This window comes from Gadus macrocephalus, chromosome 12 (assembly GCF_031168955.1).
Source record: "Gadus macrocephalus chromosome 12, ASM3116895v1".
Taxonomy (NCBI): domain Eukaryota; kingdom Metazoa; phylum Chordata; class Actinopteri; order Gadiformes; family Gadidae; genus Gadus; species Gadus macrocephalus.
The window spans coordinates 5,354,742-5,366,701 of NC_082393.1; the positions used below are offsets into that span (position 1 = coordinate 5,354,742).

Consider the following 11,960-nt stretch of genomic DNA (forward strand, 5'->3'; position numbering starts at 1 on the left):
GCTTATTTCTGCTAGTCAAGTTATTTTTAGAGTTCTCATGGATTTATTGTGCACTTAAATTATGTTGTGATCAGCAACCTCGCAGTGTTTGGATGGTGTAATAGAAATAAAGTGGTATCACTTAAACAGCAACACCTAATTTCTATTCTCAGCAGTGTGTTGATGTTCACTTCAAAGAAGGTGCAACAGGCTGGAGTTCAACCATGTTTGGTGGGGAATATAATCCCTTGCTTGCTTACATTGATGCTTTCTGATTCAACAAAATGTAGACTTTAGCCTACACGTGTGATATCTACACAATAGATATCACAAAAACAATTTTGGTTTCAACTTTAAAGAACACTGTTTCATCCCTGTGGTTAAGGCTCTAGCACGTGGTTAGCCTTAGCCTTGACATGTACTCCAATTGCTTAAGTGTCAGCCCATTCAATAATTGATGATGTTTGTTGTTTGTGTATAACATTACTCCCCTTGAACAAAATGGGGAAATTCATTGGTACATTTAGGGACTAAGACTTATGCATTCACTGAGAATTACATAATGGCTGCTTTATGATACATTTGTCAACTAACTGCCAACCAGAGCACGTGTTATGCCTAAACGGCGACACCTTGAAAGGTGCAAGGGACAGCGATGGACAGAACATGGCATTCTGTTTAGTAGGACTTCTGGCTTTATATTAAATCACATGTCAGTAGGTGGCAACCGATGGCTGACTGAGTAAAGGTTCACAATGAACGGCACAAAGATGGAAAGCCCAGATTTAATGTTGTTTTCCTATGAGTTCCCCTTTTGGAATCAAGGATTAGCTAGGTGTATCCAGCCCTGTATTAATTCATAATGTCTTCCTTGATGTTCCCCAGGGCTACAACAAGGCTGTGGATTGGTGGGCACTTGGAGTCCTGATCTATGAGATGGCTGCCGGTTACCCTCCTTTCTTTGCTGACCAGCCCATCCAGATATATGAGAAAATAGTCTCGGGCAAGGTAAGCGGGGAAGGACAGACAATCCTGAATAATAGCATGCATGTTTTCGTCATCTGAAGCGCTGACGTGTAAATGTATTTTCACTTTTGTACCCGCACAGGTACGATTCCCCTCTCACTTTAGCTCCGACCTAAAGGACCTGCTGAGGAACCTGCTGCAGGTGGATCTGACCAAACGATTTGGCAACCTGAAGAACGGGGTGAACGACATCAAGAACCACAAGTGGTTCTCAACAACAGACTGGATTGCTATCTATGAAAGAAAGGTTGGTTGAGCCATGGTGTATGGCCATTCTTTGTCATCGTTTGGGGTGTTACTGTAATCCTTTTTTTGGAAGTCATAACCCTAGTGTATTCAACAAGTATACACTGCAGCAAAATGCATTATTCATGTTTCAGGTGGAGGCTCCCTTCATGCCAAAGTGCAGAGGACCAGGCGACACAAGCAATTTCGACGACTACGAAGAGGAGGATGTCCGCGTCTCAGAAACGGAAAAGTGTGCAAAAGAGTTTGCAGAGTTCTAGTGAGTGGGCAAAAGGGTCCCATTAGGGCTCACATGCAATGGGATATTTTGTGCACTCATTTGAGGGTGAAGGTGGAGCTGAGACCATCATGTGTTCAAAACAATTGCCTAGTCCCTTCATTCCACAAAAGGCTGAGTGAGGTCCTTCTTGCCATGATCCTTCTTGCGTGCATCTAGCACTAATCTATACACAGGCACATTATGCAGACACCCCCTTGTGCTGCAACACACAAATACTAGACCACGTTCTCTTGTATGTTTTCCTGGTTGTTAGTTTTTTTTTATGTTTGCAGCTTGGTAGAAATCCCTTTTCTTCCTCCTCAACCCATTTCAAATCAACCAATTATTTGCAAAGCAAGACCAAAACCAATTATTATATGCCCATTTTTAAAGTGGCACAAAGAGTGATTGATTGTATTAGCTAGTATTGCACACTTTGTTTTGGGAAAAACAGAAAGGGTTTCAGATCCTCGTTCCTGCAAGTGAGTCTTACCAGTTATTGTCTGTTACATGCCTGATTGTGTTTTAGGGTTCGATTTCAAAGTGGATTGGCCCAGTCTATAATCCTAAGCATTTTAACCTTAAGAAGTAGATCCTCGTCTGTGTGCATACAGAATATACGTACATCAGACATAAGATTTAGGTCCCCCCCCCCCCCACCCGTGATTACTTTTTCCTTGTTTTTCTTTTTGGTTTTAAGCATGACCAAAATCTAAACAAAACACATGACGGTCAGTGAAGGAAATCATTCAGTAACACTGAATTAGGTCTTCAACTCTGTGTTTTAATCCATGGGCATTTAGTGGCCACCTTTCAAATCAAACAGTAGATAATGTGTCATGCTGTTTCTGTTCCGAAGCATTTCGTAGCATCGTATTCCCTATCCTGTCCCAGGGCATTTTTATTTACCTCAGATAAGGTATGGTGAATCTAATGAATAAACCAGATGAAGATATATTTTTCAGGTACTTGTTTTATCCACTCGAAAGATAACTTATGGAAGTGAATTACGTGGCTGCATTTTCAAAATAAAAAGTTTATTTTTTTCTTTGTTCAAGAGTGAAGGTATTTTTGTTCGACAGTTCAGGCTGAGGGTACGTAGCAGAGGTTGTGAGGCATTAGTTGGTTTCCTGAGCAGACCATCCACTCAAAGTCATGTCACTTATTTACTAGATGCTTCTTTAGCATTTTAGTCTGTGAGGCATTCTCTGCCATCTTCTTTTTTGGTTTATTGTTCGGGTTTCATTTTATGACTTCTGTGTGGCTGTATACATTTTTTCTAGTTTCTTTGTTGAACATGAATGATGTTAACGGTAACCTAACAAAGTATTCAGCTCGTATTCAACTTTTTCTTTTTTTCCAACTTAAATGTATAAACTGTCATATTTTCCATAGATTGGTCTAGGTTGCCAACAGAGCATATTGTTAACCAGTAGGTGCCACCTACTGTTTGGAAACCATTTCAGACAAATAATTTGAAACTGTTCAAGGATATATAATTGATTCTACAATTGACTCTCGCCCTTGAGAGGTATAGCTATAGCCATAATAGCTGGCTCCGGTTTTGAACCAAACTGAAGTTCACCAGTGAAGTCATCAGATTGTTGACTTCCTCTTCAAAGGCTTGTTAGCAGAGATGTTCAACTGGGATCAGTGACCCTGGAGTCAGTAGGACACATCCATACACATTTGTGCTGACTCCTTGCCCAGCTGTTTATGACTTGATGTAAATTCCAGGACAGCAAAATGTGAACAAATAATGGCCTTTTTGGAACTGAATACTTTTTTAGGTATTGCAAACAGTACATACTGATTTTATTGTTTTGTTTTTTTGTTTTTACTTTTTGGGGGCGGGGTTGTATAAGATATTGAGCACATGTTACATTTGGTTTGGTTTGCCCTCATTTCATTTCAAAAGGCACAGTGGTGTGATATTTTTATTTAAACTTGGAGATGTTCATAGAATTTTTCAATTTGAATATTTAAACGTGCATAGTAAATAGTATGTATGAAGATCCCAAATGTTTTATTTACGCAAGTGTTATAAACTAGGAATATATGGGATTATTTATTTTCTCACATTTATTTCCATTTGCCCTTTAGAAAAATAAATAGGCCTACGTGACTTTCGATTCTCTGATGGCTACTATAGATCATGGTCCTTCTATTTGATTTTTGAAATGATTTTATTGACATATATGTTCAGTAAGGTGGGAGATAAGAATGCTAGAGCCTATAATTGAGTTTAAGATTATTTATATTCTGGTATATGCTTAAAATCCCCCCTCCCTTCCCGAGAATGTACCATGTTTAAATGAAAAGAGTTGTGTTGATCTATCCTGAAGATGTGCAGTAAATTGACCACCGTTCTGGTGTGTGCTATTCCGCCCAATATGTGTGTAATGTTTGTCAGTTGATGTAGACAAGGGCACCGTTTCCCTGTCCTCCAAAAGATGACCAGTTTAACTCATACTTTCTTTACAGTTACACATGCCAGTATGGGTCATAATAAATATATGTATTTAGTTTGTTTGGTATTTTGCACAATGTCATTTAGAAGGCTGACACTTTTCCCCACCCACATTTACTTGTATTTGCAAGGGAAGTATACCATACTTTGCTGTAGCAGATTTTATGTAACAAAGGATATATGTCACTGTAATAAATTCAATTCTTTTAAAAAAATATATATATGCGTTTTTTTCTTGTTGCAAGGATTTTTTCTGCTAGTCTTTTCTTGCCAGAACTCAACTGTAGCTGTCCCACTGCTTTCCAAGGTAAACTACAAATATCTGCACCACCAACAAACGCGCCATGCAGACTCCACTTCTCAGGCGAGCTAAAAACTTCACTTCCCATGAATCATTAGTGTCATGTTGCGTAGGCAGCCAATATTGATAAAGAAAAGCTAGCTAGATGCATTTCATCAAATGTTAATTTTATTTCGACAATATATTTTAGAACCACTCTATTATTGATTTGAATACGTTGTTCAAATTGAAATTGTCGTGTGATTTCTGTGCACTCGTTGCCACGGTGCATTCATCCGAAATAAGGTAAGGATTTTGTTCTATAGCTAACACAGCTAACTTATTCATAGCGTTTGTTGCGAAATAGCAGTTAGCCATCATACCTTTTATCGTTTTAATTTATTATATACCCTGTAATAACCCAATATGTTACACAAGGTGTAGCTTGCTTCATTACACCGTTATTAATCGTAACGCGTTTCAAGGTTTTCGTTCCTCATGCAAGTGGAGAATAAAGACTGGCTCAAACGCATCGGTCTGCGATGGTGAAGTCTATTTCGTGTTTGGCTCCTTCAGTTTGTGCTTATTATCTGCTCACAATGCATCATAATACGGGATGGTTGTGGTTGTTTTGTTGGACTCTAGAAGAACCGACCTTTGCGTACCGTCCATGGAAACGATGGTCGTTTTGGAAGTGACAGCCCATTAAGAAGACGTCTAATGAAAATCTACTCCAACATAAGATACTGTAAGATGCCAGTAACATTCTGGCTAATTGTTTTTTGTTTTTTATAATTAGTTTAATCGGAGACCAATAATAAATGCTCAAGGTGATGGTCAATTGTAGTTACTTTTCTATGATGAATCGCATATATGCAATGGACTTCAGGCTTTGCTTTTAACACAAGCCTGCACTGGAACACATAGAGATGAACGTCTATGTGAATGTTAATAAGCTGATTGGCTTTGAAATGTGGATTGGATAGGGATATTTTAAGGATTATAATATATATGCTGAATGCAGGCTTTTGTTGATTAATAAGCTCTGATTTGATATTTAAACGTATTTTCTATCATTTATTATTCTGCTTATTTCAGCTGGCATGGATGAAAAGGCAAATGGCTCAATGGACACCAAAAGGTGTCGTATCAATTTAGTACAAAATAATATATATAATGGTTAAAGAAAAGTACATGTATTGAAAGAGTGAATTAAAACTATGTGTTCCCACAGCCCTGTGGAGAACGGCCAGATTGCAGACCCTGCAAACTGGGGTGTAGCAGATGTCGTCAACTACTTTAAAGCCACGGGATTTGAAGAGCAGGCAACTGCTTTTCAGGATCAGGTTGGTCAGAGTGCTTGTGTGTGTGTGTGTGTGTGTGTGTGTGTGTGTGTGTGTGTGTGTGTGTGTGTGTGTGTGTGTGTGTGTGTGTGTGTGTGTGTGTGTGTGTGTGTGTGTGTGTGTGTGTGTGTGTGTGTGTGTGTGTGTGTGTGTGTGTGTGTGTGTGTGGTTAGTGCATTAATGTTTAACAAGTACTTCTCTATTTGCCACACACATGCACACTGTGGAAGCACTTAAAACAACAGACGTGTTGGTATTATTGATGGTGGCATTGTGCCACGCACTCTCCTTCATCCGTGTTCAGTTTATTAGGTTCTATTGAATTACTGACCAAAGGGACATTCTAAAACGTAGTGATGAAGAGTGTTCAACAATGCATTTTTTTTTAACTTTGCCTTTGTTTTCTTTTACTTATCTATTTGATTGTATGACGATGTTTCTATGTAAAGCAGTTTGAGTCTGCCTCGTGTATGAAAAGTGCCATATAAATAAAGTTGCCCTGCCTTCAGATTTTACTGCACTTCTCTGTTTATTTTTCTCCACCATTCCTTTCGCCCTGACCATCATTCGTCTGTTTACACCTGTGCTGCTTTCCACGGGTCCTAAAGCAGAGCCTCAACTCTTTCTTTCCTTCCTGCCCGGACAGGAAATCGATGGCAAGTCCCTGCTCCTGATGACGCGCAATGACGTGCTGACGGGACTGTCCATAAAGTTGGGCCCTGCGCTGAAGATCTACGAGTACCACGTGAAGCCACTGCAAACCCAGCACCTTAAGAGCAACGCCTCGTAGCAGCGAGGGAGCGAGCGACCGGCGGCCTCGGCGCCTCTGCGACAATCAAGATGTCAGTTGGAGACCCACCCCCCTCCCCCGAATCTCCGACCCCGAACCCCCCTAGGGTAGTGGCCACCCCCTATGGACTCCTCCCCTAGCCACCCTGGGACCCCACCAGGAAGAAGGGAAGGAGTTTTAAATGCTGTATGTTTTCTTAGTGCGTGCCTGGCTATGGCACACACACACACACACACACACACACACACACACACACACACACACACACACACACACACACTGTCCAGTTCAGCTGTTTACCTTTCTAGATATCTTTATTGAATTTTTGATTTTCTTTGTGTTTTGTATTGTTTTTGTTAATCATTGGTATTATTATTTAAAACAAAAGGAGAAAAAAAAGATTTTTTGAGATGTGTTGAAGAATAGGGCTGGGTATCGTGGCCAATTTCCTAAATAGATTCGATTTTGATTCATAAGGTTCTGAATTGATTAATCACGATTCTATTCGATTCGATTCAATCTGCTCTTAAATAATGAAAATGGCTCAACTGTGTTACAAAATACAAATGTACTTTATTTTTTCTCTTCACCTTAAACAACAGGTTTAAAGTGCAAACTTGTAAATTGGACAATTTAAACTTGAGCTGTAAACAAAACTGTCTCAAGTCTCAAAAGTGCAATTTTGAAATTAGTAAGGAATTGCAAGTGAAAGTGTACTTGAACTACAACATTCCATCACTGCAAATTGCATTAAGGCATGGTTTATTAAAGTGCAAAAATAATAATAATGGTAACGAAACAAAACAAAAAATCGATCACATGCCCTATGAATCGGTATTGAACCAAAATCGATTAAATCGATTTTTTTACCCAGCCATATTGAAGATATCCTGCTGTGAATCGTGTGTGACTGTGTACAAGTATGTACGTATGTGGGTGGGAACTTGATGGTTTAAAAAAGAAGTTGTACATAAGATCATATTATAAAGTGAAATATTTTGTGTTCTCTTGTATTTGGAAGGCTTTGATTACAATTATTATTGTCAAAGGTTATTTGATCAATTCCATTTCGTCCTTTTGACTGTTATTTTTATCTGTATAATGCCTGATTACAATAGGATCATAGCATGCATTTTAGTTTTTTGCCCATTCTCAAGAACAATTCTCAACATGCCCTGTTTTCTTGCACACCTACTGTATCTGGGCTGTGCGGTCTTGACTTGGAGGTATCGACGTGTATAGACTGATACTGATTTATATGTTCTTACCTGTGGTGCTTTCAGCATTGTCTCAGAGATAAATGTATGGAAATGTGTATATGACCAATGTATATGTCCAACATTACACTGGAGTTTGAATATATGAATCCAAGATTTGCAATAAATGGTGCTCTTTTCTCACCCAAAGAACAACAGATTTAATTTTTTTGTCATTTTTTTAATTTTAATTGAAATATGGTTATTCATGTGGTAGAGCGGAATTAATTGTCCTCTTCCTCACAGTTTTGCAGATGGTTTTCTTTTCAAAGTCCCCGTTATGTTACCAGAAGGGTTGTCCAAGGCCAGAAGCACCTGCAGAATCATATCAGAGGGGCATCAGTTTTATCATGGTTGCTTTGCTGTCTGCAGAGTTGTTGTTGTTGTTGTTGTTGTTGTCGCTGAATTTTGGCTTACTTCGTCCTTGTTTACAAGACCAATTTTGGTCATATCAATGGTAATGTAATGCTGGTTGGGCATGACGATCTCTATTTCCTCCACCTTTAAAAGAGTTTGATGGTTAGAGCCATGCTTCCTAGAAATCTCTGCATGCTCACACGCGTTGATTGAATGGCACTGATAGAGCCAGTGGTTTTTGTTTTTCAGTAGGCTACTTGTAGATTCTGTACTTATAATACTAAGAAAAACACTGAGACTTGCTACTATGGTTTCGACTCGAAAGTGACATTCTGAAAGAACGGTATGTCGAAGTCCCTCATATATTAACCTACCTCTGGAAGTCTTTGCAGGATCAAACACTGTGAGTCATATAGGGTCTTCTGCACCGAGGGGGAATATTCTCCCTGATCATATGGGCCAGCAAACTTCTCGATTATAGTCGCCTTTACAGATTTCCTGCAAGTAGGATAGTACGTTAATAGAGTTATTATATATATAATAAAACATATAAATATAGATATTTTATATACACTTTATATGTAATTGTTGTATGATTTCAACAGTTTCAACAGGATTTAATTTTCACCTTCTGATGTGAAGTGATCGTGTAATTCGATCCCACTCTCTAAAACGTTCTGAATGAATTACCATGCTCCGTCGAAGTTGACACTGGCCACCTTGTTGTAGCGCCACCTGGCGTAGACTGAGGTGCAGAAGCACCTGTCCTTGGCTTCAGGGAGGGTGGTGAAACGATCTTTGTGAAAACCTTCGAAGCCCGACTGGGTGGTCTTCAACACTTTCATGTCCTTCAACCCGCTGTGGACCACTGGAATATCTATGAAGTTGTTAGTGGAGGAAGACAGTCGTATTTATGATCATTCAGTCTTTAGTCGTTACTGTTGATAGGATGTTAATGAGGGAAACATGAACAACTGGTTCGTTGGTATATGAACTATGTCACTTGTGTGTTTACCGTTTAGATTTTGTTTAACGTCACAGAAACGGGAAGTTTCCGGACTGAGGATAAATGCGTGTGAATGCTCAACTCCATTCTTAGGAAAAACAAATAAATGCATTATTAATTTCCGATATCATCCCATTCTAGTGTTTTGATAGTAGCGCTGTTGAGGCATGTCAACTATCTTGAACTACATCAGTTTCTATCTACTAGTTTCAGTACAGGTATTGAGGTAGGCCTACTGATTATAACATGTGCGACCATATAATAACACATAACACTATCAGGTTGCATAACATAAGCATTAGACATCTGAAGTGATTGTCTGTATGCAACTCCTTGTGTATGAAGACGTTTTGGATATTTATTGCAATGTGATGAAGGTTCATGGTAGATGGATGAAGGACGTATTTAATTGGTAACCTACTAATTATGTAGCCTACCAGAATATATATTCATAGATTTTAGACAGATTGTATCAAAATCCCTCGGTCACTTATTAATTCACATAGACACTCAGGATCACTCAGCTTTGATATGCAGACTATTGTGTCACTCAGTCTGAGTGACGTAATAGTCTGCATATCAAACCCTCATTGAAATACAGTGAGCAAGAGCAACGGTTAATTTAGAAAAACATTAGCCTATACTTAACAGTATATATATGTAAATGCTCAGTTTCCACAGACATAATATTCTTGATTTTCATGGTAAGCTCTAGTAAGAAAATTCAAAAATAAAATAATAATTATATATATATATATATATATATATATATATATATATAATATATATATATATAGCTTACCATGAAAATCTATCCTACACACTGACCTATTTTACTCTTGACTCTTGATGGATGGGTCTCTACTCTGTGTTGTTGGTCAACTTCTTTCATCTGGGTCAGTTACTCAACGAGGGTGAACGTATCAGCCTGTGTAAGTCTACCTTCTCCAGCCTCTTCCAGGGGGCCTCCTCCATGTACACGCTGGCCCTCACCACGTGGGTGAAGGCGGTCAGGAAATGGTGGCAGAGGTCCAGGGAGAACTGCTCGATGGTCTCAACCTGGAGAGACCCCAAACACAGACCCCATCCAAAACCAAATCACATCCTGGTGGGGCTTGAGTTTCACCACAAACACAAGGTTCTTCTATGAATATGTTTTTTTTTTTTCTAATTGTACATTTAAAACATAACAAAATAAATGTAAAATGTTAAACAGAATGTAACCTAAAAAAAAGACAAAAACTGGGTCTATAATATTACCATTGTTATGCAATGGCTTTCTATTGAAACATTAAAATGCTGTGTAAACAAAGCCTGTAACTGTTTTATTGTTTTAATTATTATGTTTTTTATGCACTATGCTAACCAAATGGATGGGGACAAATAAATGGGACAAAGTACTGCAATCCTCATGCAAAGGCATTCCAAAACTTTGATGCTCGTTATCGGAAACATACCTGTGTTGTGGTTGAAAAAAATTCATGTTATCGGCATGAGCTATGCTGAACAAAGGACTTGTTAGATATTATAATATTATATATTATTATATGATTGGTCTTGGGAAAGGCTTACCCCTTTGATTTTAGCCAGCCCGTGTACTGTGTTCTTGATGGTGTCCGTGGGGATGATGTCTGCGTTGTCTCCTGTCGTGTAGTCCTTACGGGAGTTCAGTGTGAGTTCCACATCGGCCCTCAGTTCCACGATAGAGTGGTGGGCGCCCTTCCTTCGGATGTACAGCACTTTGACCATGTTCTTGCCATATCCCGTTCTCACAAATTCGACGTTCTGAACACACACACACACACACACACACACACACACACACACACACACACACACACACACACACACACACACACACATGATATCAGATTGGAGGAGATGGAAAACAATCACTCACGCAGCTGAATGTGATTAAAAGTAGAATAAAACCTCCACTTAACATTCATCGTTAGACAGATCGATGAGAGAGGGAGATAGAGAGAATGAGAGAGAGATAGAGAGAGATAATATTATCTTTGTTTAATTGGGCAATGCATTTCAATATTGAAGAAGAATCTGAAAAAAGCAAAAGTGGGTAAAAACAAATCCTGAATTTAGACCCGTAAAATAAATCATATTCACACCATTTGAAGGGGGCACCCATGAGAAAGAATTGGTTTAAGTGCCACGCCAAATACCCCCCCACCAACCAAATTCTTTATTCTTGCATCAGATGAAGTGAGAGACATAACTATTGGTTGGAAAAAAGTATATACAATTTCTGTAGCAACAGAACATTAATAAAAGGCTTATATAACTATGGTTGCAAGTAAAATAGGTAAAGTTACTTAAGTATTTCATTTTGGGAACTGCTTTACTTAAAATATGCTTTCACAAAATATGCTTTGTGGTCTCCACTGCAATTTTAACTACATTTTCATTTCTCACTATGTTACATTTCCCCAGTATCCCTAGTAGTATTTGTTACGTTGTCATTCCATAACAATATATACCTTATATTACAAGGTATGCCAAACCTTCTTAATAAATCAACAGAGTTCAGCATTAAAATATACAAGGATGGAAATGATGAATGAGCGTTTGTACCTGAGCTGAGGAAGTTGCCATGGTGCTTCTACTCATCATCTACTCTTCCCAAATGTTGCTGCAGCTTGTTCTCAGTGGTTCCCGGTCCTATCTCCAGCCAGAGACAGAAATGGTTGTCCTCAAATAAAACTCAAAGGGGAGGAACACTAGGGCAGGTCAATATTTTACTTGTCCTCCTGTCTCAACTCAAATCAGTCGCAAAGTCAACAAGCCCAGGGATGTCATTTTCAGCAATGGGAACATTTTTATTTTTTTTATATTATTTCCGACTTAATTAGAATGATCTGTCTCGTCAACAACCATCGAAAGAATATCCAGTTCAGCTGGTTTCAAGGTGTGTCTGTGACCAAACATATCAT

General features: G+C 38.8%; 3 protein-coding genes across 4 annotated transcripts in view; 2 read left to right on the top strand and 1 right to left on the bottom strand.

The window, feature by feature from the left end:
- Positions 1-4,197, top strand: part of prkacba (protein kinase, cAMP-dependent, catalytic, beta a) — an 11,120-nt gene extending 6,923 nt beyond the window's left edge. For both annotated transcript variants that reach the window (XM_060067112.1, XM_060067111.1), the window contains exons 8-10: positions 865-987; positions 1,088-1,252; positions 1,386-4,197. In XM_060067112.1, coding sequence (XP_059923095.1) covers positions 865-987; positions 1,088-1,252; positions 1,386-1,511 — 414 coding nt within the window. In that variant the 3' untranslated portion in view covers positions 1,512-4,197. The remainder of the gene's footprint in view (positions 1-864; positions 988-1,087; positions 1,253-1,385) is intronic.
- Positions 4,198-4,330: 133 nt separating this feature from the next.
- On the top strand, positions 4,331-7,805 carry samd13 (sterile alpha motif domain containing 13). Its single transcript, XM_060067117.1, has 5 exons — positions 4,331-4,566; positions 4,906-5,008; positions 5,359-5,401; positions 5,495-5,606; positions 6,250-7,805. The coding sequence occupies exons 2-5, from the start codon at positions 4,981-4,983 to the stop codon at positions 6,391-6,393; spliced, it is 327 nt and encodes a 108-aa protein (XP_059923100.1). The 5' UTR covers positions 4,331-4,566; positions 4,906-4,980; the 3' UTR covers positions 6,394-7,805.
- Positions 7,806-7,809: 4 nt separating this feature from the next.
- uox (urate oxidase) lies at positions 7,810-11,744 on the bottom strand. Its single transcript, XM_060067116.1, has 8 exons — positions 11,602-11,744; positions 10,585-10,797; positions 9,955-10,071; positions 9,022-9,100; positions 8,697-8,883; positions 8,381-8,504; positions 8,067-8,150; positions 7,810-7,964 (listed from the first exon to the last, which is right to left on the bottom strand). The coding sequence occupies exons 1-8, from the start codon at positions 11,638-11,640 to the stop codon at positions 7,890-7,892; spliced, it is 918 nt and encodes a 305-aa protein (XP_059923099.1). The 5' UTR covers positions 11,641-11,744; the 3' UTR covers positions 7,810-7,889.
- Between the last annotated feature and the right edge of the window lie 216 nt (positions 11,745-11,960).

Coding starts and splice junctions, on each gene's coding strand:
- samd13 (XM_060067117.1), top strand. CDS start 4,981: ATGAAAATCTACTCCAACATAAGATACT. Junction 5,402..5,494: donor GGCTCAATGGACACCAAAAG/GTGTCGTATCAA, acceptor GTGTTCCCACAG/CCCTGTGGAGAACGGCCAGA. Junction 5,607..6,249: donor CAACTGCTTTTCAGGATCAG/GTTGGTCAGAGT, acceptor CTGCCCGGACAG/GAAATCGATGGCAAGTCCCT.
- uox (XM_060067116.1), bottom strand. CDS start 11,640: ATGATGAGTAGAAGCACCATGGCAACTTCCTCAGCTCAG. Junction 10,798..11,601: donor TGGCAACTTCCTCAGCTCAG/GTACAAACGCTC, acceptor GTGTGTGTTCAG/AACGTCGAATTTGTGAGAAC. Junction 8,505..8,696: donor GTCAACTTCGACGGAGCATG/GTAATTCATTCA, acceptor TCCTACTTGCAG/GAAATCTGTAAAGGCGACTA.